Genomic DNA, 27,825 nt, shown 5'->3' with positions numbered 1-27,825 from the left:
TTTATTATCTTAATAAAATACATTCTTCAACAAGTGCACTCCATAGATCTTATAATTGAATAATAATTCATTTTATAGAAATAAACGTGGAAAATAAAGTACTTCAGATGGGTTGTTGTATTTGCTTATTGGTTGGTGTTCCCGCTAAACAGCTGTTTTCTGTTACTTTTGTGAATGGCAAATATGTATTATTTTGGTATCAGAATGACAGTTGCAGCCAAAAACGAAGAAGAAGTGCATTTATTTTTGCTCTCGCTGCATTTTTGCACCACTGCGCTTTTTTCTGCATAAACCATATCATATCGAAAGTAATTTAACACCCTTTGAAAATATGCTCGCTTTGTTTAGCGCGTGTGGCAATGGATAGTGTTTGCTCGGATATTGTTGTCGTTCGTAGCGCCAAAACAAAGATTTAATATTGCTGCTAGAAAGAGACAGTTGCGCGTTTTATCGGGATTTTTGAGATTATGTTGAAACGCTCGTTGAAAGTGTTAATTGCCGTGGTGTTGAGCTTAATGTTTACCGTTTCGCTGGTAAAGATAGTGCTATTGATTTGGTCCTACCATCCCAGCGCCCCCCACACTGCCCCACCCCTCCCCACCGTCGACGAATGGCTAGACTCGGAGAACCTATCAATATACAAAAAGCTGTTTCGCAATAAAGGTGAGTCGGTAGTTAATTGCTTTATTATTGCCCAGTCGATGGACTGCGCCTTATCCTACGTTTAATGTCGTTGTCTTTGGCTTTTGTTTATACTTATTAATTTGTTGTATTTGCTGTTAGGGTCGAGTCTCCCCCTCGGTTTCTTTCCCGCCCACTAAAACTTTTGGTACTTTGTTGACTATTTAAGCTTTGAAAGCTTTCTTAACACACGTGCTGTGATAAAAACTTGTTGTGTTTGAGCGAAAAATTCAGCTAACATCGTTTATTTATAACGACTATTTTATTTACTTATTTAAATAAAAGAAAAAAAAGAATTGCTTAGTCAGGTTCCACCGAGATTTGAACTCGGATCGCAGGATTCAGAGTCCTGAGTGCTAACCATTACACCATGGAACCTCGCTGATCTTCTGCTTTCCCACACAGAAGTAAAAATATTTCCTAAGATAGACTATTACCTGTCTTTAATTAATATATTTGAAAATCTAAAAAATAAAAAATAAATACAAATGCATAAACAAATGGGAGAAAAATAACAAAAAAATCTTTCGTCTAGGTTCTACCGAGATTTGAACTCGGATCGCAGGATTCAGAGTCCTGAGTGCTAACCATTACACCATAGAACCTCTATGAAATATGACAGAAAAGTGGCAGTTTTTTAATGAATATACCTAACTTCTCCACCAATGATCATAGAAGAGAAAGTGGCTTACAGAAATTCCCATCTATTTATAGATGTCTTTGAGTTGCTATTGATAAATTGGTGATGATAAAACGATTCTGTTGCTATGGCTGAAAAAAGAAATTCTTGATAAATAAGTCTTTGAACTTTGGAATTAATTAACCCTATAAAAAACAACGTGATATACACATCAGTAATGAACCTAAAAATGGGTGTAAACTTTAAGGGAAAACAACTTAAAAAAACTATATTTTACCCACATATATTTTTCAGACGTTCTACTCTAACCTTTTCGTTCTGGGTTTACCGTAAATAATAAAATAAGCTAATCAAGCAGATGGTGCCGTGCCTAATGATAATGTAATTTTAATAAAGCGCGCCAAACAGTAAACAACCTGCTGGATTTGGCCTGGGTGTGGGATTAAACGAGGGGAACCAGGATGCAGAAAAAGCTTTTCTTTCCGAATCGGGTCCTCGTCAATTTTCGGCTCCATTCGCAGGGCACGAGCGTTTTCTGTGTCACTCGGCTTCGGTTTTCGGAGTCTGGCTTTCGGTATAAAATCAATCGTAAATGTCCTTAAGTGCTCAGTTTTGGTTTTACTTTGAGACGCGCTGGTTTCACATTTCCAAACGCCTGGGAAATCGCCGCGCTGTTTCCCCGTTTTTCTTTGGTACAACAGCAAACCCAAATAATAATAAAAAAAAAAACAAAACCAACACAGAAATAAACCAATAACAAGCATCATAAATATGGCCGAAAAACGCCAAAGTTAGGATTTGTTGTGCTACATCGCGTTTAGTTTTTACTCGGGTTTTGCCTTACTTTTCCTTTTTTCCACGCAAAAGTTGTCAAAACATATCGTGACAACGAGGACAATACTGCCACGAAAAAACCCTAACCTACATAAGGAAGCACGTGTTTTTTGAAACCTCCCCCGCAGAATTCGTTCCATTGAGACACCCACTCAAAGCTAATGATCCATAGCTAATCTCTGCTAATACGCACTGGGTCCAAAAATGAATGCATGTAGAAAGCAAATTTCGCGGCGAACAATTTTCCACATTTTGGCATATTAATTTTTTATTGTAGGTGTGGCCGGGGAAGTGAATTTTCCCCCACTCGTCCTTACACTTCAGTGCGCAGCTATTTTATAGGTCTCCAACCTCCACCAGGACTTGCCTCCGTTGTGTTTTCGGCTCGTGTGTTCCATTATCCTATCTAAATAAACCGACTGACTCATCTTCAGTTTGTTCAATGTGTGTGCACAGCGAAATATTTCGCAAATAAAGAGTGACAATTATTTAAACTAGATCATTATTTCTAATGACATAATTAAAACTGTTTTCAATTTGATTTTCACTTTTGCTATTTTAATTGCTTGAATTTTGAGTTATAGAAAGTAAAATCGGTATAAGAAAATGTTCTGTAAGTTATGACATATTTAACTAAGAAAATGGGTACTTCAAAAGTACAGTTTATATAATTTGAAGATACAAAAAAAAGGAGTTTAATTAATACGAAAAGATAGTTATTCAAATTTCACAACTCTTATTTGAAGCATAAAACTAGAATTAAAAGTCTTTTATTTAATTAAATGTCTTCCTTTTATTTTAACCAAAATCTAGTTTTAATTTTCTTTTCTGTAATTGCGACTTTAACTGTCATTCGGTGTCGTTATTGTTGCGGTTTCTCCTTTTTTTGGCTCGGACAGATCGGACCGCTCATAAAGAACTAATTGGCAATTAATTTTGATGACAGTCGTCCCTCCCACATTTCTCCATTTCGCACTTGACCATGTCCACTCGAATTCTTGATGTATGGCTATGTTCCTTTTATACACACGCGCTTAACCTTTAAATCGCATTTACTTTTGACCTGCATATTAATTAATGAGTTAACAGCACGAGAGAAAAAGGGACTTGTGCGGTCAATTATGCATAAAGTGGCTTTTGGGGAATGATTTGTATAAGGTATCTAAGTATTAATGTTTGGGGAGCCGTCAGGCAAAAGTTGTCCAACCCGTTCTTATGTAATGCTAAAGAATGTGAACATAAAGTGACAAAAGGTTGTCAGACAAGAATTTATTTATAGAATATAATTTTTTTTTTAATATTTTAGTATTCAACATGCCAAAATTAATAGACTTTTATTTTAACTTAAACTTTGAAGAATAATAATTTCCAAAAGAAAATATTATGTAAAAAAGAGATAATTTCTCAGGTTCCACCGAGATTTGAACTCGGATCGCAGGATTCAGAGTCCTGAGTGCTAACCATTACACCATGGAACCTCGCTGTCTGCCCGCCACTAAATCGATCACTTCTAAAGGTGAAAACAATGAGAGGAAAACATTTGCATATTTCCATAAAGCTAGAAATGCGAGACGATCAAAATTGGCTGCCCAATCGAAAAGGGAGAAAAGGAAGGAAAATACTGGAAAGTGGAGAGCCGGAAGCATTTAGTTTGTGCGACAAAAAGAGGAAATAATTGTTTGGTAAACATTGACCAATGTCCGTCGAAGGCAGAGAAAGCAAACAAAGTATTTCCATTTCTTGGTTTTGCGGACCGAAAACCTTTTTTGCTTTCTGTTTTTTTTGTTTGTTTCATTCCGGCCTGCAAGGAAATTAAAAGGAAATTGCGCTTGTTTTGTCGGGAAAAGGGGCGGCGGGTGGATGGTGTGGGTGTGGAGTATTCGGCTGAGCAAATTAAAAGGTTTTTATACCCCAGCTGAGAGCCTGCGGAGACTCGCAAGCAGTTAAAAATGACACAAGTGCCAAGAGACAGAACACAAAGTGGAAAAAGACAATAAAAACACAAAAAAAAAAAAAAACCCAACAAAAACACCAAGTACAACAGTAAAGGCACCAAAACAACAACAAAAACACCAAGAAACACAACAAAAACCAAATGGCAGACAAAAACAACAAGGGCTACACATGTGCAAATAACAAGAGGCATCATTGTGGGTCCCTCCTTCTTGCTCACACTCAGTTTCTCTTTACTTTCGCCTCTCCCGCCCTCTCTATACCTTTCTCGCTTTAACGCTCGGCCTATCCCTCCCTCCCTTTCTCTCACTGGGGTCTGTAACAGTTGCAACTGTTTTTGTATGTAGGCCAAAGATGTCAGAACGGAAACCCGCCTCCTGCCTGTTCTGCATCCCTCTCGCACCACACTGTCTACGGTGAATCATCGGTAAATCAAATCTCCATATGCCACTTAATAACAAAAATTTAGTTGTTTTCCCGTCCAAACTTTCTATCGGCTTAAATATATTTGAAAACTTAAAAAAATATCAGTTTGTTCATATGTAATATCCATAATTCTATTAAATATATTTAGCAATCTTTTTGGAGCTTTTGGTGGTCCTTTGAGAGTGTCAATGCTCTGTAATACCACTTTAAGTTCTTTATATAGAATTTCAACCGTACCTATCTATTATGTGTCTCCTCAGCGCTGGCGGCGCTCTTCTGCGGTTAGTTATCATTATTGCCATGGCCCTCGACAGCATTTTGTGGTATATCCTTGTTGTAGCTTTTGTTCTTGTCGCATTTGTCAGCCACAATTATTATAATGCAGCAGCCAAGTTTCCCAACATCTCGCACTGGCTTTAGCCGCCTCCTTCATTGCGAAATTATCATATTGTTGGTTGCTTTTGTTGCGTCCTTGAATGAACAAACAAAGCGTATGGGGAAAAAACAAAAAAACATTTGCGCATTTCAACGCAAAAGATTATTTTCAACTTGCATAACAACGTCGGAAAACAACAGAAAAAGTGAGCAAGCGAAAGAAAATGAAAAACAGTTTAGAGCTGTGTTTATGAGAAATGGAAAATGATATCTTATTTGTGATACCCTGGAAAAATAAGGGTTCCTCACTAAAATCCATGATATAAGATTGTAACATGTAGGTTACTTTTTGTATCCTAATTGAAACGAGCGAAGCCTTTTTAGTTATGCACAATCTTAATTTGGTCGAACAAATAATGTTTTAAAAATATTTGTTGCCTACTTTAGGGCATATGAATTTAAAATTTTTTTCGTAAGCACCTCCCAATTACTTATTTTTGGCTTTTTTTAAATTTGCAGTTGTTTGCCCAATATTCCCCGTTATGCAGGGTGGCAAAAAACTTTGCCGCAGTCTCTCAATCTCGCCGCATTTCCATTTCCCCCTTAGTCTTAGCCTTTCTCCATCTCCGACTTTCCCGACCTCAACTCATTCCTGGCCCCCAAAATCCTCGCCCCTTTTCCCTCTTCTCTGGGCATTAACATAAAGTACGCATTTCGACCCGTCTTTGCACTAAAGAAATTTGTAGTCATAAAAGTTTCAGTATCATGCCTATATTTGGCCCTACTCGTATCTTCGACCTGAGAACTCAAGAACCGCCCGGACTTATGACAAGTTATGGTTAGCATAGGCCTGACTCGTCCTTTTTTGTTGGTTTTTTTGGACTACTCGTAAAACAACAAAATATGGCACGAGCCAACATTTACTTTACACGCAAGAAAAGGAAGGGAAAATGGAAAATGAAGGGCAGATTGGTCATGCACTTAGAAAAACAAAATAATTGATATTCAATCAATGTCTTATACCTGAAATTTACTAGGAGAATTGGGAGTTGTTTGGGAATAACATTATTTAAACAAAAATTAAATTTAAATAGTTGAGTTTATGGGAATTGTTCAAATTGCATTTCCTAAATTAATTGTCATGCGTATAGTTAACATATACCAATAGTTTTTAATGCTAATAAAATTGCGGTTAAATCAAGACAATAATCAACTAAATATGAACTATATAAAAACAGACTTGCACATCAAACTTTTACAAATTCATAGCTTAGGTTATACTTTTAAAGGACGAATCTAGTAAACCATAGTTTAAATTTTTCTGTGTGTGTGGGCCATTTGATGACCCCAAAGCAAATGAACAGCTCACTTTCATTACAAATTCCGACAGTAAACACACACGAACGCAGACAAACAAACGCCAGACACACAGAGAAAGTTTTGTCAGCTCGCATTACCAGACATCTCGCACACAGGGGCAGGACCCTCACACATACACAGGAAAGTCGCAAACAAAAACAAAAATGGCGCCATCAATGGCCACCTTCCCAATGATGATGGCGATGATGACGTTGATTATCATCATCAGCGGAGAAACTGCCTTCGGTGGCTGTTACGAAATTATTGACTTCTGTGGAAAAAAGGGGGATGCCGCATAATTTTCGCTCACGTTTTTGCCCCACTGTCAATGTCGAGAGTGCCATCGATAAATATTGGCGTTGTCCATGCTCGGTCAGAGGTTTTTCCTGTCGGGCCCAAGAATCAAGATGGGTGACTTCTCCACATCGATGTGGCAGCCACTGACAGGATTTGATTGCCCATGGGAAAGAGGGAATGGGATTAAAGGAAAGATTGAGATGAGATGGTTGTCCCATTCAAATCTTTGGAAATCTTCCCAATAATCCCATTCTCTTTTTTATTGGGAAATTAAATCCTTAAAAAAAAAAAAATATAAATTAGTTAGAGTGATTTATTTGAAGGTTGTCTGCGTTAGAAACCTTAAATTCATTTATAAAACACTTTTAAGATTTAAAATAGGTCCATAAATATTTGTTCATATCGATATCCAAATATACAAATAAGAAAACATTTTTGTAGGTAATAAATTTGTTATAAACATATAAATGACCTAAATCACTTATCTTTCGAATTCCTGTTCTTTCATTCTTGAAAGTTTATTCCAATTTATCTATGTTTTCTATTCGCATTCTTGTTTTGTTCCGTCTGCAGCAAACTTGCTTGTTTATTATCCTTGTCAAGATGGCACGCGCAAATCGTTTGTAGTTTTTATTGAGCTGTTCTCAGCAATTTTTCTCTTTAGAGAGGACCTTAGCCCCCTTTCTCCACTTTCTCCCTTTTTCTCTCACGTCTCACACACTTGACTGTAATTGAGTCTCAGCTGTGTAAATAAACATCGCGCAACTATATAGAAAGGGGGTAAAACGAGTAAAACAGCACACGCAATGTTCTGAGCTAACTTGTGTATTTTCTAGGTATATACTATATATACTAGATCTGGAATAGTTGTCCTTGTCAGGTCAACAACAGGGAGCTTTTGTCCGATGCATAGAGAAAAATATGGTCATCTTTTAAGAAACTGCAATACAATTACTCCATTATCAAAACTATATTCATTTTAAAATTTAAATAAAAAAATAAAAATTAAACATAATTTTTTATCAATATTATCAACTCAAAATGTTTTTTTTCATTTTGTTCGGTGTTTTTGCTTTAGTTGCTTCTTGCACTTTTAAGTTAATGACAGCAATTTAAGGCGTGACAAAGGGGTGAGTGGGGAGGTGCGAGTTTACAATGCCATCAAATGCTCCTTGTTTTCCCTCGTTTTTCACCCACTTTTCCTCCCTTTTCCCAAGGATGCAGATCGATGGTGTTGTTGTTTCGTTGCCACTGTCATTTGGCACTTGCCACTTGAAAATGTGTTTAAAATTAAGACTGCGGGGGGTGAAAGGAGGGAGACTTTTCCTGCAAGCTAATGGCGGTCATGAAGGCACTGGATTATAGAAAAGGTAGCAGGACGAAATGGCAGGGGAGAAATAGGGAGGAATAAACTTTCATTTTGATTTAAGCTTTTGGCAAGTTTCATATATTTTCTTGGCAGACAAAGATCGAAAATTATTTCAAAATTAGAGGGAAAAATAAAGAAAGGAAAAGAAAACTAAGTAAAGAGGATTTCAGTTATTTATTTTATTTAATTAAATAAAAGGTTGTATTTAAGCCAGTCATACAATTAGTAATAAATATGAAAAATATTTCAGATTTAGAGTTAACGTAATATATCCGGTTGGAAATTGTGTAAAATCTTTATCCCCTTTATATAATTTAAAATTAATAAACAAGCCAAAATTGTTACTTAAAGGAGTGTTACAAAATATTACAAAAATATATATAAAAAACCGTGAATAAGATTTAATTAATTTTTTTTTTCATTTTTGCTCACTCTCAGAGTTTTACGATTTCCTACGGGATTGTCGTAGCCTAATTTAGCTTTCACCAACTTTAATTCTGTTGTTTCCTCGAGGCAAGAGGCACTGCGCTATCCATTTCATTCCATTATAAATTTTTCACTTGTTCCGTTTCGCAATTTGCGTTCATGTTTTTTCTTTTTAGTGAGTGTTTTTCATTTTTTCAATAAAACTTTTACCGAACTTATACGAAAAGTGTGTTGGACTATATATATATATAAAGTATATATGTATATAGAGTTTTGTTAGCAAGAACCACGCCCCCGCCTCTGGCAGCTGCCGTCGATCGTTAGTAATCCGCAGCTATGCATGAAATATGTCAAAACTTTCCGAGCGAAACTTTTTTAATAAATTAAAAATTACAAAATAACACAAAAAATAAAAGGAGGCGTAACGAAAAAAAAAAACAAAAGGCCACGGCAAACATGACTTAGCCATTAAGTTGTGGACGAGCCAGATATATAAGGTGCAATAATTAAAACAAAAAGTGCAAAAGGAAGTGAGATCATAATGTGGTCGCCCGAGTCGGAAATAAATTCCATTGCCATGGCCACCACAATGCGCCATTCGCAGTCCTCGTCCTCAGGTGAGTTCAGTGCTAAAAAAAATGGGTTATGGGTTATGGGATGGGCTGACCCACCAGTGTGCATCGAATTCAAATTCGGTTGCTTTATTTCACTTTGGCTAATGCGGCGTATGCGCAATATGGCACTCATTCTCAAGTGCTTCCGTTTCCGATTGCCCCAAAGCTGCTTACACGGTGCACAGAGAATGTTGCTATATTATTTTGGAAACAAATTTAAATTCTCAGCTATGTAGTGCATTTTAATAGAGTGTTCGCCGATCAAAGGTGTTAAACTTGCAAAAAAAAAAAGCAAAACTTAAATATTTAATAATCTTTAAAAGATTTAAAGTTTTTGAAACATTTTTAAACAAATAAATTAGTAAAATATGTTTCATTTTAGTATTTATTTAAATTAAAAATTCAATACAAAAATGAACTTGTTTTACAAAAAAATTTAAGAACTACATAATGGTTAGTTTTAATAATCATTTTCTCTGTGAACTTTTGCCGTGAAACCTACGTCAGCCTTCACATTGAGCCTCACATGTGCTATCGGTGCTCGTTTTTCCTATTCCTAATTAAAACGAAAGTCAAGTGCGGTTCAAGCTGGTTTTTTTCCGTTCGTCTGGTTGGTTTGATATGGCTTGCATGCGAGTGACATAACCCCCAGAAAAGGGGATTGCGGGGTAAGTCTGGCAAGGACCTAGGACCTCCTGAAAACCAGTCCGAAATGCAAAACGCAAATGGCCAGCAAAGTGCTCTTATGCACGTAATGTGTAAGCGGTTTTCGGGGGTGGGAGAGGGTGGTAGAGGCCTAAGTCTGGCCGCAGTTATAGACAGGAAAATTGAAATGGCAAAGAGCAAGCCAAATGATGCAACATCTGCAGTGTTTGGCCAAAGAAAACTCAAAATCAATTTGTAGTGCTTAGGGAAATTTAAGTGAAGAAAAATTGATTACTTTAAGAACTAGAAGTCACAAATACTTGAAAATATTATTTATTGGATTTATCAAGCATAAATAATAAATAGAACACGAAAAATTCTCTATGGCCAATTAACTTCGAAGCTTTATTGATTAAGTTACATCGAGATAAAAACCCTTTATAAACCGAGTCAGCATTGTGTAAAAATGGATAAGTCTTGCAACTCATTAATGACAGCTTTTAACTTGATTGTCCACTTAAATTCTGATGGCTGACAACTGATTGGATTAATTGGGGTTTTTTTAATTCCATTTTATCGACTGAAAAGGAATGATTGCATTAATGCAGTTCCAGTGTTTCCCTTTCAGGCAATTAAGCGATGTCAATAAGTGTCATTGCGGGTTAAAACCTGGAAATCAATTTTTCCCTTTTTGCGTTCTTATGTACTTAAAGCTTAATTTTAAAGAATTTGAAGCAACTTAAATATATATTACGATAAATGTATATATCTTTATAAATTAATGGAGGTTTGCGGTCTGTGCAGAAAAATCTTTACTTTATTAAGGTGATTTAAATATGGAAGCTTTTGAATAATAAATGTTTGTTTGAGTTATATTATCTCTTATTTTATTCCAAAGTAAATTTATAACACTGTCAGTACGGATTTATTGGCACGAATTCCGTTCACGTGTAAAACTTCTGATGTAAAATATGTGCAAAAAGTATATTATTTCCCATATAAACCAACGCAGGACCTTCACCCACTGCACACAGATACACACGCACACACCTGCAGTGATACGCACACACTCGCACATGAGTACAAATACCAACTCGAAACTCCAATTGGCAAATGCCAAAGTGTTGCACCTATGTGCGTGTAAATTTGTTTATGCGAATTTTCATGTTGCCAGTGCGCGAAAGAGAGCGCTGATGAAAGGAGCAAAGAGAGCGGGTGATATCCTCCTAATGTATGCATGTGTGCGAGCGTAGGAAAGCAAATATTCCATGTTCAACCTGCGTTTTCCGAATTTCCATACCCTCGTGCAGGGCCTTTCAATTGTGAGCAGGTGTTTGCTTTCCACAGAGCGAATCCATTTGAACCTCACAGGAATGCATGCACAAAAGCTTCATCGTTTTACTTTTAAAGAGGTTGTATAAAGAGGTAGTAATATCAATGAGATCGGAACATTGGTAAATTATAACTAATGTCTTTATCAAATAGTTCTATAAATATTAGAATAAACAAATTAATTTTCATTCTAGAAATATTTTTCATGAATTTCTTCAATGCATTTCTTACAAAAACAACTAGTTGGAGCAAAAGCAATTTAATAACGAAAATATGCCAGTTCCCAAAAGTAAGTGACCTAATTTCATCATAATAACAATATCAGTATCAATAGCAATTTATTTCATTAGGATTAAATAGACTGAAATATCCATACGTTTAAAAGAGACCGAAATGTACATCATCATTGGCTTCTCTATCTACTTTATTTATTAAATTTACCATCCTCGAGGGTATTGCCACATCCAACACCTGCAGTTAGAACTTCCGATTGCTACCCTTTCTCCGCTTTGCGTTTTGGGCCATTAATTGCCAGTGCCCCAGAGAAAGGCTTTCTATTGCAGGTTGCAGTCTGTGCTGGTGGCAGCTGGCAAATGTTTTCTGCCATGTTTGCCTCTCACATATATATATATATATATTCAGGTAATGGTTACCTAAACCGGTTCATGTTTGCGGTTTCACCCACTGAAACCCCTTCGCCCACTTAAAGTGCAACATTAATACCTTGGCATTATGGTTTTAACCCAATTTGGCTTCTCGTTACCCAGTTAGATGCAACCAAAGCAAAATATAATCCGAAAAAAAATAGGAGAGCATAGAGGTAAAAGTTGCAGGCTCATGTCAGTGGATTTTTCACTGCTTTTCAGTGGGCGTGTCGGTGGGTTTTCCTCGCCCCCGCGATTCGTGTGTGTGCATTAAAGTTGCAAATTGGTTTTTGTGGATTTTCACATATACGGTGGGGGAAATGCTGTTTTCCGCTTGCCAGCTAGAAACAAAAAGGCGAAGTGCTCAATTAAATTGCCTGAAACAGACCAGAAATCAAATAACGCAACTATGAAAACTACGATTATGGCATGTGCGGGTGGCGGCAAAGTTTGATTAAGTTCTGGCCCGGGCTTTAAATTAATGAATACATAATGGAATTTATGCCATCCCGCTCTGAATTCTGTCTCTCTCTCTCTTTCACCGGAAGTAGGTTAAGGGTTTTTTGGTTTGCGTTCGCCTACGGTTGTTTGCATAACAATTGCGCAAATGCATATTTATCACATAAATTTCCGTTGATGGCCAGAGCTGTAATGACTTTTAATTCTCCAATTGAAATTACATTTGAATTTTTATTTTGACAGAGCGTGCCAGATATTATGTAGAAAATTGTGATTTAATTGAAAATTTAATGTTAATACCGTACATGTTTGCATAAATAAATTCTACAAAGACGAATTGATGGCTTAGGGATTATTAAGTTTATTTTAAAATCAATTATAAACTTTATGGTAATAAACAAGAAACTTCGAGCGGAGCCGAAGTTGATATACCCTTGCAGAATATTCAGTAAATTATATTGGTTGGTCAAAAATAAAACGCATAAAAATCCCAACTTCCTAACTTTAAAAACACCAAAGTTATCGCAATTCCAATCGTTCAGTTATATGGCAGCTATAGGATATAGTCGGCCGATCCCGGCCGTTCCGACTTATATACTGCGGGCAAAGGAAAGAAGGGTGTGTGCAAAGTTTCAATTCGATATCTTTAAAACTGAGAGACAGTTCGCGTAGAAACAGACAGACGGACAGACAAACAGGCTTATATCAACTCAGGACGCGATCCTGATCAAGAATATATATACTTTCAAGGGTCGGAGATGTCTCCTTCACTGCGTTGCACACTTTTGACCAAAATTATAATACCCTCTGCAAGGGTATAATAATAAAGTGTTTCCCTAAGTCGCCCCTGATTTCTAACCATCCAAAGTGCTACTAACCCAGTGTAAGCTAGTTTTCACTGAATCTTAGCATTGGACATTGGACATGGAATTCTAATCTGTGCTCAAACATTAATTTGCCAGACGTATGGAAATTTTGTTTTCGAAATGGGAAATTTTTTTTTGCTTGTACATAAGTCTTTCCGGTCGCTGATAACACTTGGGAAAAGACCAATATATTATATTGGTCTTTGACTTGGGCTTGTGCCGGCACGTTGTGATTGCCGGAGAGCATAAAAGAACCGAGGCGCCCAAAAATTGTGTTCATACCAGCAAGTACAGCCGGAGCATCAACATCATGAAGTTCTTGGTGAGTACTTACAGACTTTTTACAACCGAAAATCGACTGGACTTAAATACTTTCTTAATTTCGTCACAGATCCTTTTCTTCGCACTCTTCGCCATTGCGGCTGCTGGTTTTGTGAGGAGGTGTGGAGTCGGAGAACCAACATACCTGCAACAACCACAGGAACTGGAAGATGGATACGGAGTAGGATTCGAAGGAGGATTCGGGGATCAACAGCGACAGCAAGGAGGATTCGGAGATCAACGGCAACAGCAAGGAGGATTCGGAGATCAACAGATCAACAAACGCAAATGACCAGCAAAGAAAACTCAAAATCAGTTTGTAGTACTTAGGGAAATTTAAGTGAAGAAAAATTGATTACTAAGAACTCAAAGTCACAAATACTTAAAAATATTAATTATTGGTTTTAACAAGCATAAATAATAAATAGAAAACGAAAAATTCTCTATGGCCATTGGACATTGGACATGGAATTCTAATCTGTGCTCAAACATTAATTTGCCAGACGTATGGACATTTTTTTTTCGGGTCAAATATAATTGCTTGTACATAAGTCTGTCTGGTCGCTGATAACACTTGGGCTTGTGCCGGCACGCTGATAAAACAAGGTCATAACATATACTGTATGTATTATCTGATCGAAAGCGATATTTCAAGAAATTATTTGTTTTTTATAGTTTTCAAAAAATTTAAATATCTCATAAGGTTCTTAATGAAAAAGACAACTGTGCATTAAGATTGATTGATAAATTATCGAAATATCTTCTCAAATAATTTTCCTTAGCTGATATCTGCAAATCATAAGCTGTTGAATTTTTGAGCAAACTTTGAAAGTAAAAGTAGTTATTTAAAAACAAGAGAGAACGCTATAGTCGGGTGCCCCGACTATCAGATACCCGTTACACAGGTAAAGGGAGTGCGAGGGAGATGGAGATAGAAACTTTGATCACGCATAACTTTTTAACGAATGGTCCGATTTGAAAAATTTCTTCTACATTTCGATAGGTATTGATAAACACAATAAAACTGCATTTTTACTTTTCCGAAATATTTAAATTTTTAAAATCGTATATAAGCGATTGTGGGCGTTAAAGGGGGCGTGGCACCTTTTTGAAACAAACTTGCGCTGCGTAGGAACTCCTAGAATCTGCATGCAAAATGCCAATCTTCTAGCTTTTATAGTTTCCGAGATCTCAGCGTTCATACGGACAGACAGACAGACAGACGGACAGACAGACGGACAGACGGACAGACGGACAGACGGACATGGCTAGATCGACTCGGCTAGTGATCCTGAACAAGAATATATATACTTTATAGGGTCGGAAACGCTTCCTTCTAGCTGTTACATACTTTTGCACGAATACAATATACCCTTTTACTCTACGAGTAACGGGTATAAATACATGTATGTATATACTTCATTAATTTAAATATTAATTGAATTTTTCGATATTGTTTATAGCTAGTCAATAACAACCAACAGTTTAGTTGCGGGGCAGTTAATAAATTCGTTTATCCTGATCAAGAATATATATACTTTATTGGGTCGGAGATGTCTTCTCCACTGCGTTGCACACTTTTGACCAAAATTAAAATACCCTCTGCAAGGGTATAAAAATAATAACTTAAAATTGTAATCATAAAATAGCTATTGTTACAATTAGAAAGTTCCTATTGGAACTCTATTCTTATTGAGTCTTTTTAGCTAAACAATTAAATAGAAGCACTATTATAGTTTATTTTCACTCATCAATTTCTATTCTAATTCAGTATTTGTTTTCACTTAGTTGCCTAATTCCCTCTTATCTCTGTGCAAAACTTTTACTCAATTTTAAATCGATAAATTGCAAAAATGCAGCAGCAATTTATGTCAGGAATGCTGTGAGAATTTATTCCTCTTTTCCCTGACATTTCTGAGTGTGAATAATGCTCCTGTCTGATGGTTTTTCCTCCCACCCTCAGCATCTGCGGTTTTCTAATGCAGCCAAAGAACCCGCAGTGCCAAATGTTGCCAACATCCTTGCCATTCCGAATCCCATCGGCAACAGCTGCTGCTGCCAAGGGGCACTCAAATTAAGCGACATTTAATGTCACCCCCCTTGACGAGGGGGTGGGAGTTGGAAAAAGGGGTGTGGTTAGGGGGGGTTTTGGGGGTGAGCATACCCCTACCACTTTGCAAGTGAGCGGCGAACATCTGTTTGCCTTCAAAGTTGGCTGTGCGGCTTGTGCGGGTTGCCCGCATGCAAAGGATACAAGTTTGCATCCTTGCCACAAAAATGTAAAGCAGCCAAAAAGGAGGAAGAGGGGACAAAGGTGAGCGATGAAGACAGGTGCAACAGCTGCGGTTAGTTTGACGATGGCCGAAGGAAGCTCCAAGTCAGAGGTGCAAGATGAGACCACCTGTCTAGCTTTAATCCTTTTCACTTTTTAAAAAGCACTGAGAAAAAGATGAATTAGTTTCTTATATTTGCAAATCATTTATTGTTTTATACAACTGAAGTTTAATTTAATAACGATGTATGATGTCTTATGCTAACGATTTGATAGCAGTAACTTAAACATAGCTTAAAAATCTATTACATGGTTTCAAACTCAGCTTACTCTTAAATAATAATGGTAGAATAAAGTTTATATTAAAATAAGAATAAATAAGAAATTTTGTTTGTTTTTTGGTCCATTTCCGACTTTGTTGAGTCGTAAAAATCTTAATCAAAAGTTTAACAAATATAAAAATGTTCAAAAGTTTGTCTCTGTGCTCCCATTTTTTCCTCTTCTTTGTAGTTTTCCCATGTCCTCGCTGATTTTCTTTGCCTTTTTCTGCCTGCTTATTTCCTGTCGCCTGCCAACGAGGTAGTCATCCTTTGCCTGAATTTCTGCCTCAGATTCCTGGCTGTGGCCTCATTTGCAGGCAATTGCCGAGGCAACACTTTTCGCCCCTCATCTCGGCCTTTTTTTCCAAATGCCAGCCCCCAAGTGTGAGTGTTTAAAAATTTTATTGCAACGCTCATTTTGTCTGTCCAGGCTTAGGTAAACTGCACCTTGGGGCGGGACAAAAAGGGCAGGGGAACTATGTGATGATGGCTTCTTTTCCTGCACTTCCGCTGTCTGCGTCCCTGTCACTTTCCCTGACCCTTTCGTCCTGTCTCCATGGCTGTCTCTCCCCGGAGGCCAAGGCTCTGCGAATTGTTGAGTGTGTGCCCAAATGTTTTTCCAAATAAATGAAATTGTTCTCTGGCCAGTGAAAGTTGGTCATTGTCTAGATGGGGATATAGTTAGATTTCAGCCAGATTTGAGACAGATTTTATGGGGTTTGCCCTAGGTGTTTCGACTTTGCCCAGGGCATAATGTGTGTGTGTGACCTAGCATTTTTCCTGAGTACTCACCCTAAGTTGTGCTGATATAACAATTCAATTTCGGTGTTATAGTCCTTAAAAGTAAAAATGTTTTTTAAGAATTATTTTAAAAGAAGTGAATTTTAGACAAATGAAGAGATGTATAATTTGTCAAATTCATTTTAAGTTTTAAGATTGTTATTTGCTTTTCCTGAAACTTATCTTTCTTAAATCATATAATTTATATAACTTTGCCGAAATAACTTAAGTTATAGTATTCTCAGGTAAATCAAGATATTTAAAAAAAATATTTTACCTTTAGAATGCTAAAATCCCTAAGTTTATGCATAGATAGTTCAAGTACATAGACACATCTACAACGTATTGCAATTCATTTAGTAGTTTGGCTACAGATTTCGTCCAAATTGCGAATTTTATATTGAAAGCAGTCAGCGGGGAAGTGAGGCGGAAACGAGGAGGTCCTGCGAACACAGGACCATAAATGAGGGAGAGGTGAACACAGCTTGCCGTAAGGACACTTGGGACCAAACACGGAGAAACAGAGAGAGAGAGAGACAGAAGGATGACTGCTGTCGTTTGTGTGCCTACATTGCGTATACGTAATTTGCCGAGACTGTTGCCAAAGTGGCATTTGAATTTATGCCGCCACTTGAGGCAAGTGTGGCAAGCTGAGGGTGAGTGCTCCTGCATTCGTATGAGTTTCTCTACACTTATGTATGTCTTCTTGCTGCAAAGCAAAGAGTGCGCTTTATTTTAAATTAAATATGCAAATATTCCACACTCCCACGTCCCTTGCTCCTGGCATTTTATTCTTGTTGGGTTGGTTGTCTGCTGCAGACAGGCAACATAAATTATTGTAAGCAGATGAAATATTTGTGGATGAATTTGTTGCAGCTGTCGAGTGCAGCCAGCGGACATTGCTCACTCGCCCTGTTTCTCCATTGCTGGTGGAATATTTCACCAGAGAAACTTTAATCTGCACTCTAAAAATATTTTTTAAAAATAAATTTATTAAAAATAGGAAACTGTTTAATTATTTTTAATATACCTTCCCTTTTCGAATCAAAATTTTTAAATGAAAATATGTTAAAGCGAACCTTTACCTATCTAGTAGTATGTTTTGTATCAATGGGAGCTTTAGGAGCTTTACTTTAAATAAAAAATAATATAAATAGTCCTGAAAAAATTAACTTTCTACAAAATTATAAAATACCTTTAATAAAAAAATTGTTTGCATAATTTTCGCTATTTTTTGTTTTGATAATATGTTTCTAACTTGCTTATTTTTCAAAGATAAGAATATATATTTCTACACAATGCTGTTTAAAGTGCATCCAAAGGGGGTGAATAAAAGCGGGTGAGTGAGGGGACACGGGAATACACACAGGATGTCCTCGGTGGAAGATGAAGCTGGCAATTTTATCATTTTTCACTTTGGTAAACAAACACAAAAGGAGCAAAGGGGGTTAAGGAAAATATTGCGGCTTTTGTTGTGGCAACCTTAATCGCCCCCTCTCTCTCAGTTCATTTTCCCTGCACCCCGCGCCCATCTGCGATCGAATGTCATTCAAATTGTAATTTCTGCAGCCTCCATCATCAGAGAACAATCGATAAAAAAGGATAAAGCAAAGAGCACAACAATGCAGGGATAACAATGGGGCAAAAGCACAAAAAGAGAGGAATTCTGGAGAAAAGCGGATGAAAAGCGAGGGCACACAGTCAAAAGCAAACAATAAACAGCGAAATCATTCCATGCATACCCGTGGAAAAAGCTGGCATTGTGCAATAACAGCACGTTTCGAAATTGTAAAATCCATTCCAAGAAAAAAAAACAGACATTTTCTGTTAAAAAATGTTTATTTATCCTTTAAATCTACATGATTTATTTATTACCTTTTGACCTATCTCCACAATATCTCTTTCTTTGTTTATATAATTTAAAAAATACATACGTTATTGTTTTTAAAACAACTGAGGATGAAAATCATTTAAGAATATTTTACTATTCAATTGAAATATATTTTTCAAACACTTCGATTGTTGTTTCAAGTACGTATTAGGTATTCAAAAACACTTTCATTAAAAGCTTACAAATATCCGGTATTTATTTAGCACTGTACCGTAAAAGTAGGACATTAAATTTTTAGCCCTTAAGCAGCCGTTGGCTAATAGGCCAAGTTGGCTCGTTCTGCAAACATTTGCCCAGCACTTTGGCACGGCTTTGCCTTTGCCATCCCGCCATCCTTGTGCTAATGAGCGAACAAAGGGACTAAGGGGACGTGAAATCCCCATTATTACAGGCAGAATTCGAAATTCAGTAGGTCTTTTTTGAGTTGTTTGTCAAAATTAACAGAGGGAAAAGGAATATTCCCCGTAAACATATGGGTCAGATGCAATGTCGACCCGAAGATGCCGCGCTCAGACCGGATTTAATCCTGATCCGTAGTTATGTCACCTATAAAGGGTTTCCTCCCGATTATGTAAGCAACTACGATATCTCGATAATCGTTGGCCACATTAAAGTGGGAGGAGTAATGAGGTCAACGAGTGGCAAGAGTTTTCCTACAGTCGAAGTAAGATTGTGTTTCAGTGAAGCGATGGGTAAGGATTGAGCTTAATAAAAAAAGTATTCATAATTTGTAATGTGTTCCGTTCAGATTGAATTGTATTTGTATCGACTTTCTCTAAATCAGAAATTTAAATATTATTATGCTATATGCTATATGTGTACATGCTATAGATAAATATTAGCAGGCAAATAAACATGAAAACATCAAGCATACGCCTTGTGGTTCGTATGTCATAAGTAATCGATGCTGTAAAGAAGAAATAAATAAAATGGTCGACTGAATATTCTATTTGAAGCTTAACTTCAAGCTCACTAAATTGAATTTCTCGCATTTATAGAATCATATCCTTCTCTAGGCTCTTTTAATTACTTTTATTTTAAAGTTATTAAGTAACTTTTGATAAGGGAATTATCTTCGTCTGTACTTTGTCCCTTTTGAGTGCTCCGGGCCTCAGTCACTTAGGGCATTTATTTACCTGCCTTCCCCCATCATTTCAGCTTCAACTGTCAAAAGTCGGCCTCATCAGTCATAGCTGCTCTTGGCCCCCTCGAAGCTTTCACTTGACATTTATCATCATCATCATGCCCATTGCCATGCCCATCATCTATATCACCATCATCATCATCGTCATCATCATCCTTGCACGTCGCTCTTTAACCTTCAGAAGGCATTTTCATTTAGCGGCCCCTCTTCTGCTTTGTTTGTCAGCTCGCCACTTTTGTGACTTTTCCAGCTTTTCCCTTTATTCACCCGCTCTCTTGTTGGTCCTTAATTAAAAACGATTAGTAATTCCTGTTCAGCCATCGGGCCCAAAGGTCGTTTGGTGCAGCGCCATTAAATATGCAATGGAAATACTTTAATTATACAAATAACCAGGAATTAAGGGGTAGTTGAGAATGCTAAGAAGAGGGACAAGCGGAGCCCCTTAGAAAGTTACTTTTCATTGTTGGCACTTTGGACTTTTCAGGCCATTTTTCTGCCATCGAAAATATACGTAATTCCTATCGCCTTGGCCAAATCAAACGGAAGTTGTTCGTTTCGCGCGAAATATGAACAAGTTTGGAATTCGGGGGGCTTGGAAATACGAAAGAAATTGGTAACGAAATGAATTCGTTTTCGAATGTCAGGCACGCAAACTTGGCCCACCAACGACCTCCTCCACGAAAATTCTATTATTTGTATTTTTTTTCCTAGGACCTGTTAGGCGACTTTGCCACCCCTCCAAAAACCACAATTGGTCTGGGTTTCGTTTGCACGTTACTCGTTTTGCGGTTTAGTTTTTTTTGTGTATTCCTGCGGTCCCTGGACGAAACTAAGTTGGGTTTTCGCCTCTGGCTTAGCTGGATTTTGTGGTCCGTAGTGGGAGCCGGGCTTAAGTGATCTGGCATCGCATTTCACTGGGGTTAACTAGCCGGGATGTCTGACTTTTCCAGGGGTTAATTTGGGGTTACCATCGGCTGAGGTTCTTGCTTAAATTTCAACAGTGGCTTGTATATCTTTAAATTTTCAGTTTTTATTGATACATTTCTTTACTATACCTTTTTTTGGGAATTACGACAATAAATACTCTTATTTATGTGTGCTTGTTTCCTCTCGCAAAACCATTAACTTCTGATTTGGTTGTAATAAATAATAAAATGCCTTTCCTGTCTTCCGTTTGGATACATCCTTTAAAATTGATATAAGCTATGGTAAACAATTTTTTATAAACGTGTAATCAGCGGATTAGAATGAAAAATTATTATTAATTTATTTTGCACTGCTAAAAAAACTAATAATAATAATAATAATAATTTATTTGTTTGTTATTAAAGAGTAAATGTGCAAAGTAATTTCAATAATCAACAATTTATTTCAACAAATAAAATTTAGCACACTCCAAATAATTAAAGATAAGCCATTGAATACTGACTTAAACTCTTAAAACTCTTAAGATAGGAAATCATATTTTTCTATAAAGGAAGATTGTTTTTCTTGACTTCATTAGTCCCAGAAATGACTTGGCATTTTTTCATGAATATTTTAACTGCAATTTTTTATGGCTGAGACAGTTGCACTTATTTTTGTTCTTGGAAGTTACTTAGCATATTAAATTCAACCGCTGCGTTTCTTATTCTTCCCTTATTCCTGCCCGCTTTGTCTTTGTCACCCACTTAACTTTTTACATGGTGAAAAGTCAAAGCTTACAGCACCAACTGAAACACAATGAAAGTTTTTCACTTTATTGGGAGTGAGGGGAAAGGGAGGATCTCAGAAACTATATTCAAGGAATCCAAACGAGGGGTTTTTGTTGGGGGGAACCCCCTATTTTCGATTTCAGCGAACGATAAGCGACAAACAACGCATTAAATGTCGTTTTCTCTGGCTATTTTCGGTTTGGCATTGGGTTAAGTCATAAAAAATTGAAATGTAATTGATTGGAAGTTTGTCGAAGGCAAATGGGGAGGGCATCACGGCATTGACGTAGTCGCCTGGCCAAATTAGTTGGCCTGTAATTTTAGACACCATCGGAAGGCGTTGAGTCCTGAGCTCTTCTGACGGATGGAAAGCCACCACGTTGATGATGACATCGCCAAACAGATGACATGACGGCAAAGTTTCAAAAACTTTAACCATTAAACTCAATTACCAGGAAAGTTGAACCTATTTAACCGACGCCGCTGTGTTTTTCCCTCGCTGTTTTACTGTGTTGTTATTGACTTTAAGTTAATAAATTTAAATCAGATTGGGAGAGTTAACGTTAATATAAAATATGTAGTTTCTAAGTACTTGTTTATTTTCAAAATGTGTTAGTGACTTTTAGTGGTTTTAAATGCATTCAAATTACATCGCTGATAGAATCAATGCCTAAGTGGTTTGTACCCAAAAACAGTGTAAAACCTTTTTAGGATTAGTTTATTTTGAAACAAACTCTTTTAATATATTAGCTATTAATATTAAACTTAGTTAATGATGTAATCCAAACTTTTTTAAGCTTGACCCAGTGAAATCAGTATTTAATCCAACAAATTTTACATCCATTTCAGGCATCTCCTCCTTGTCGAGTTGTGGCGATCCGGAGCGTCTTCCGGAACTGCCGCCCCTGGACGAACAGCGTCTTCAGCGTGCCGCTTTGCACCTGCAGCAAAAGCTGATCCTGCGCGAGTGGCTGCGGGATCACAGGCTGCAGCACCACTATCAGCGACTGCTGGCCGTGGAGGTCGCCTCGCTGGAGGACGTCTACTGGCTGGAGGACTCGCGGGCCAGCAAGATCCTCGGCAAGGACTGGCAGCTGTGGTCGGGAGCCCGACAGAATCTGCCCACGTCCAAGGCGCAACTGGACGCCCTGAAGGCGCAGCTCTGGTCGACGGTGGTCAAGAGCAGCCAGCACCAGGACGCTTGGACATGGGGTGGAATGCTGGTCGTCTCCGTCTCAGTCGCCGGCCTCGTCACCCTGGCTGCCATGACGCAGCCCTCGCTGGCCCCAGAGGTAAGAAACCGAAGATTTGGCAAAATAAGTTGTTAACTTGATGTTATAAATACATAAAATGAGAAATTAGACTCGGCACGCCGACAGCTTAGAAACCCTTGCAGTTATATCAAAAACTGAATCATAACAATGCAATTACTGTCCAAAAACTGCACTTCTAAGCCCATAACAAAGTGGTTTGATCTTGGTTTAATTCTCTAAAAAACTGTATACTCAGTTTGGTTTGTAATTTTTGGTCGATTTTTGGTCATTTTCATAATGCTAACCCCTTTCCAAATTTCCGAAAAATGGCTTTCCAGAAAAGTGTAAAAAAACTGCACTTCTCAGCCCATAACTTTTGTTACAGACATCCGATTTTAAAGTGGCATACTTCTAAATGATTGTGGTTAAATTCTCTAAAAAACTGTATACTCAGTTTGGTTTGTAATTTTGGGTCGATATTTCGTCATTTTTTAATGCTAACCCCTTTCCAAATTTTCGAAAAATGGCTTTGAAGAATATTGTCCAAAAACTGCACTTCTAAGCCCATAACTTTTCTTGCAGACATCCTATTGCTAAGTGGCATACTTCTAAATGATCTTGGTTTAATTCTCTAAAAAACTGTATACTCAGTTTGGTTTGCAATTTTGGGTCGATTTTTGGTCATTTTCATAATGCTAACCCCTTTCCAAATTTCCGAAAAATGGCTTTGAAGAATATTGTCCAAAAACTGCACTTCTAAGCCCATAACTTTTCTTGCAGACATCCGATTGCTAAGTGGCATCCTTCTAAATGATCTTGGTTTAATTCTCTAAAAAACTGTATACTCAGTTTGGTTTGCAATTTTGGGTCGATTTTTGGTCATTTTCATAATGCTAACCCCTTTCCAAATTTCCGAAAAATGGCTATGCAGAATAGTGTCCATAAACTTCACTTCTAGGCCCATTACTTTTCTTGCAGATATCCGATTTCAAAATGGCATATTTTAAAAGGATTGTGGTTTAATCCTCTGTGTTCTCAACTTGGTTTATATTTTTAGGTCGATTTTTCATCATTTTTATAGTGTTACCCCTTTCCAAATTTTCGAAAAATGGCTTTGTAGAAAAGTGACCTATAACCTGCACTTCTCAGCCCATAACTTTTCTTAGAGACATCCGATTTCAAAGTACCATATCTCCAAATAGTTGTGGTTTAATCCTCTAAAAAACTGTGCTCTCAACTTGGTTTGTATTTTGTGGTCGATTTTTCGTCATTTTTATTATTACCCCTTTCCAAATTTTTAAAAAAAAAGCCTTGCTGAAAAGTGTCCAAAAACTGCACTTCTTAACCCATAACTTCTAAATGATCGTGGCTTAATTCTCTAAAAAAACTGTATTTCAGTTTGATTTGAATCTTTGGGTATATTTATTTTTATTTTTTTCCACCTCCATGCAGATAATGCATGATAATACCCCGTAAATTGGTAGTCTTTATCCTATAGCTGCCACTAATATAATATGTGTTTATATTTATAAACATGAATAAACAAAGCTTAATTCGAACATACTTTGCCACATCCCGTCTAGGCCCGTCATTCTCTTCTTCAATACGTCACCGGGAAGTATCTGCTGCCCGCCAACTGCAAGGTGCAGTGGGATTGGAAGGACCCCGCCAGCGTGGGCGGCACCATGTGCTTCGTGGTGCGATTCTTCCAGCGCAACGGACAGCCCTATCCCATCTGTGATACGGACCAGTTCTTCGTCGAGGTCACCGAGGGCACCCGCAAGGTGGTCACCATCAGCGAACTGGGCTCCTCCACCGATCCCAACAACGCCAACATCGCCAAGGTCAAGTTCACGGTGCGAACGGCGGGTCAATACAAGATATCCGTGCTGATCGGCGCCAGTCACATCGCCGGCTCGCCCTTCCTGCGATCCTTTCTCCCAGGAGCCATCGACGCCAGGCGATCGAGGTTCATCCGGCCAGCCAGCACGGTCATCTGCTGCGCAGGAGCACCCACGCTGATGCACATCGAGCCACGCGATGAGTTCGGGAACTCGTGCCTATTCGACCAGGACCAATCGGATGAGGCGTTGCAGGTGCGTTTCCTATTTTGTTCGATCATATTAAAGAGTAATTTTGGTTAGTAGATTATGTTATAAGGGTTTTTGAGGATTTAAAATAGTTTCTTGGTATATATTTCCACATTCCTTACTATACTTTTAGGGCTATCAAGTGGCCATATACGACTTGCATGGAATTCCGGTGGAGAAGCTGCAACACGCGATTGTGTTTGCCTACGACAGGGTCAACTCCCGGGTCTCGGTGACTGCTCTTTTTCCAGAGCCGACTTGCCTGAGGGCCGTGATCAGTTACCGGGATCAACAGCTGCCCAATGGTGACTTTGACATCATTGTGCTGAGCAGTAAGTGGTGTTACAAATCCAGAAAAAAAGTATTTATTAAGTTGGTAAACTCTTGCAGGCAGCGACACCACCTTGGTGCACAAGAACATTGCCTCCAGGAAGCACAATATCTGCTATGAGGCCAAATTGCTGAGCATTTTCGGAGTGTCCAAAAACAAGCCGAGAAAGGTGCTCTGCTATGTGGGACCTAAACAGGTGAGTGGTCAGAGCTGGAACCCGGTGATATCGAGTGAAATGTGAGGGCTCAGAACTCGCTGATCTTCCAGGTGACCATCAAGGAGATGATCCTCAAGTTTATCCCCAAAAGGATCGCCACCTTCCGGCTGTGTCCGTCGACCAAATTCCATTTCCTGCCACAGTTGGTCTCCCAGCTGCACGGCCCTGTTTTCATCATCGACGACGGAGCACAGCCCAAGATCGAGTTGGCCTCCAAGGATCGGAATATCATAGCTGCCACTTTTACACATTTCCTGCTGAAGAACATTGGCGGATCGGAGACTTTTAAGGATAAGCAAGACTTCTTTTACCACGAGGTTCGCAAATTCCATGCCAGCTATTATCACGAGAAGATGGCTCTGAAGGTTCAGCGGGAGAAGATCCTGGAGAGCAGCATGAAGGCCGCCAAGGGATTCTCGGTGTCCGACTGGTGTGGCAATTTCGAAGTCACCTTCCAGGGCGAACAGGGCATCGACTGGGGAGGACTGAGGCGGGAATGGTTCGAGCTGGTCTGCAGTTCCCTCTTCGACGCCCGTGGCGGACTCTTCTGCACCTTCCACGACAAGCACCAGGCTCTGGTCCATCCGAATCCCACGCGTCCTGCCCATCTGAAGCTGAAGCACTTTGAGTTTGCCGGAAAGATGGTGGGAAAATGCCTGTTCGAGAGCGCTCTGGGCGGAAGCTATCGCCAGCTGGTCAGGGCTAGATTCAGTCGCTCATTTCTGGCCCAGCTTATTGGGCTAAGAGTGCACTATAAGGTAAATATTAGTGATTAATAATTTTTTAGGAAAGAATGATATCAAACCCTTAATAACTTTCCTTTAACATATTTAATTGAATATCCCCTTCTTTAATTCCCAGTACTTTGAGCAAGATGACCCCGACTTGTACCTGTCCAAGATCAAGTACATTCTGGACACCGATCTGGATGCCACGGACACCTTGGAGCTGTACTTCGTGGAGGAGATGTACGACGCCAGTAGCGGGCAGCTAAGCAAGACAATCGAACTCATTCCCAACGGGGCCAAGACGCGAGTGACCAATGCCACCAAAAACCAGTACCTGGACTCCCTAGCCCAGCAACGTTTGTGTAACAGTGTCAAGGAGGAGGTCGATAGTTTCCTGAAAGGTCTTAACTCCATTATACCGGATAATCTCCTCAGCATTTTCGATGAGAACGAACTGGAGGTGAGTTTTATGCAGACACTTAGATAACTTGCTAAAACGCAAGCAAGTAAAACCATCTGTAGCTTTATTAAGTAATTTAATTATATCCCATTAACTAAATATTTTTTCTGCTGCAGCTGCTGATGTGCGGCACCGGGGAATATTCCATCAGCGACTTTAAGTCGCACCACATCGCCAACGGCAATTCGGCGGAGTTCCGGCGGGTTTTGGCCTGGTTTTGGGCCGGAGTAAGCAACTTCAGCCAGACGGAGATGGCCCGGCTGCTGCAGTTCACCACGGGATGCTCGCAGCTGCCGCCTGGGGGATTCCAGGAACTGAATCCGCAGTTCCAGATAACGGCCGCCCCGACCTTTGGCAACCTGCCCACGGCGCACACCTGGTGGGTGAAGTTTTTCCATCGAAACATATACATTTTAATTTTTCCATGCACTAAAAACGAAACTTTTTCGATTACAGCTTCAACCAGCTGTGCTTGCCGGACTACGAGAGCTACGAGCAGTTCGAAAAGTCGCTGCTTTTGGCCATCAGCGAGGGCAGCGAGGGATTCGGCATGGTCTAGATACTATATATAGGATAATGGAGAGGGGAAGTCATCCCCCCGATTTTTGTCTGCTACGCTACTGTGTTCCTTTCTGTGCGCTTTAAATGTCATGCTACCAACTAAGTGACCTAGTCCGTAAGCCTGCCTAGTGATAAATTGCAATTAAATGCAGTCCCCGGCTAGATATATTATTACCCCTTTGGGGAAGATCCCTTAAGCAATAGTATTCACGGATTAGCCGGCGTAGCGAGTGTAGTTATAAATCGAGTCAAGATGCAAATTAAAACCGAATATATATCATCATCAAAAGGAATGTGATAATTGTATTATAGACTAATGCAACCTAAGCGTAATGGGAAACTTTTAAACTACCTATCGGTAAAGCAAAATAAGTAGCCATTAAAACCAAAAACTACTCTAATTAATTGTTAGTTACGCTGTGTAAAGAAACCCAAGCTATTGGGAAACCAAAAGTTGGTAGCATACTATACTACAAATTAATTGTAAAAGTTATATTGTCAAAACATTCACAAAGAGCAATGTTTATATGCATTTTTTCAATTGAAAAACTAAAAAACCAAATAAATATTGCCAAATTGTGGCACAACTCGAATACAATCCCCAATCCTTCTCCCTCGCTGTGCTCTCCTATAAGCAATACGTGGAAGCAAATGTTGAATAGTAGTTTTTAAATGTTGTTGAATCGCAAAGCAAAAATCAAAGATGTCATACAAATTTAAAATTTAGTAAATGTAATGGAATTGTAGTTGTTGAGAGAACTCTAAAAAGCTTATATATCAATCGGTTGGCGGAAAGTTGGTTCAAATGGTTAAAAATAATAAAAATCTACTGTTTAGAACGGA

At 38.5% G+C, this 27,825-nt stretch overlaps 1 protein-coding gene and 3 non-coding genes across 9 annotated transcripts; 1 reads left to right on the top strand and 3 right to left on the bottom strand.

The window, feature by feature from the left end:
• Window positions 1-224: 224 nt before the first annotated feature.
• LOC108042453 (apoptosis-resistant E3 ubiquitin protein ligase 1) lies at window positions 225-27,825 on the top strand. Of its 6 annotated transcripts, XM_044459893.1 has the most exons (10): window positions 1,972-2,013; window positions 8,630-8,977; window positions 22,192-22,634; window positions 24,179-24,691; window positions 24,819-25,017; window positions 25,076-25,212; window positions 25,266-25,991; window positions 26,095-26,421; window positions 26,538-26,800; window positions 26,878-27,825. In XM_044459893.1, exons 2-10 carry the CDS (start codon window positions 8,902-8,904, stop codon window positions 26,978-26,980), a joined length of 2,787 nt encoding a protein of 928 aa, XP_044315828.1. In that variant the 5' UTR covers window positions 1,972-2,013; window positions 8,630-8,901; the 3' UTR covers window positions 26,981-27,825. The 6 variants fall into 6 exon arrangements, with proteins under 6 accessions (XP_044315827.1, XP_044315826.1, XP_044315828.1 ...); XM_044459892.1 differs by lacking the exons at window positions 1,972-2,013; window positions 8,630-8,977 and adding an exon at window positions 225-663 and having other exon boundaries at window positions 25,284-25,991; XM_044459891.1 differs by lacking the exons at window positions 1,972-2,013; window positions 8,630-8,977 and adding an exon at window positions 225-663.
• Trnaq-cug lies at window positions 988-1,059 on the bottom strand. The gene has a single exon. It is a non-coding gene; the product is annotated as a tRNA-Gln (tRNA).
• Trnaq-cug lies at window positions 1,215-1,286 on the bottom strand. Its single transcript has one exon. It is a non-coding gene; the product is annotated as a tRNA-Gln (tRNA).
• Trnaq-cug lies at window positions 3,562-3,633 on the bottom strand. Its single transcript has one exon. It is a non-coding gene; the product is annotated as a tRNA-Gln (tRNA).

This window comes from Drosophila rhopaloa, unplaced genomic scaffold (genome assembly GCF_018152115.1).
Source record: "Drosophila rhopaloa isolate 14029-0021.01 unplaced genomic scaffold, ASM1815211v1 contig_2, whole genome shotgun sequence".
In the NCBI taxonomy this organism is placed as follows: Eukaryota; Metazoa; Arthropoda; class Insecta; order Diptera; family Drosophilidae; genus Drosophila; species Drosophila rhopaloa.
This window is presented reverse-complemented; position numbering and strand designations above follow the sequence as displayed.

Bases quoted from the DNA above. Each gene is read 5' to 3' on its own strand.
- LOC108042453 (XM_044459889.1), top strand. From the start codon at position 18,977: ATGGGTCAGATGCAATGTCGACCCGAAGATGCCGCGCTCAGACCGGAT. The intron at 22,635-24,178 runs GTAAGAAACCGA...CATCCCGTCTAG, and splicing joins AGCCCTCGCTGGCCCCAGAG to GCCCGTCATTCTCTTCTTCA. The intron at 25,213-25,265 runs GTGAGTGGTCAG...GTGAGGGCTCAG, and splicing joins GCTATGTGGGACCTAAACAG to AACTCGCTGATCTTCCAGGT.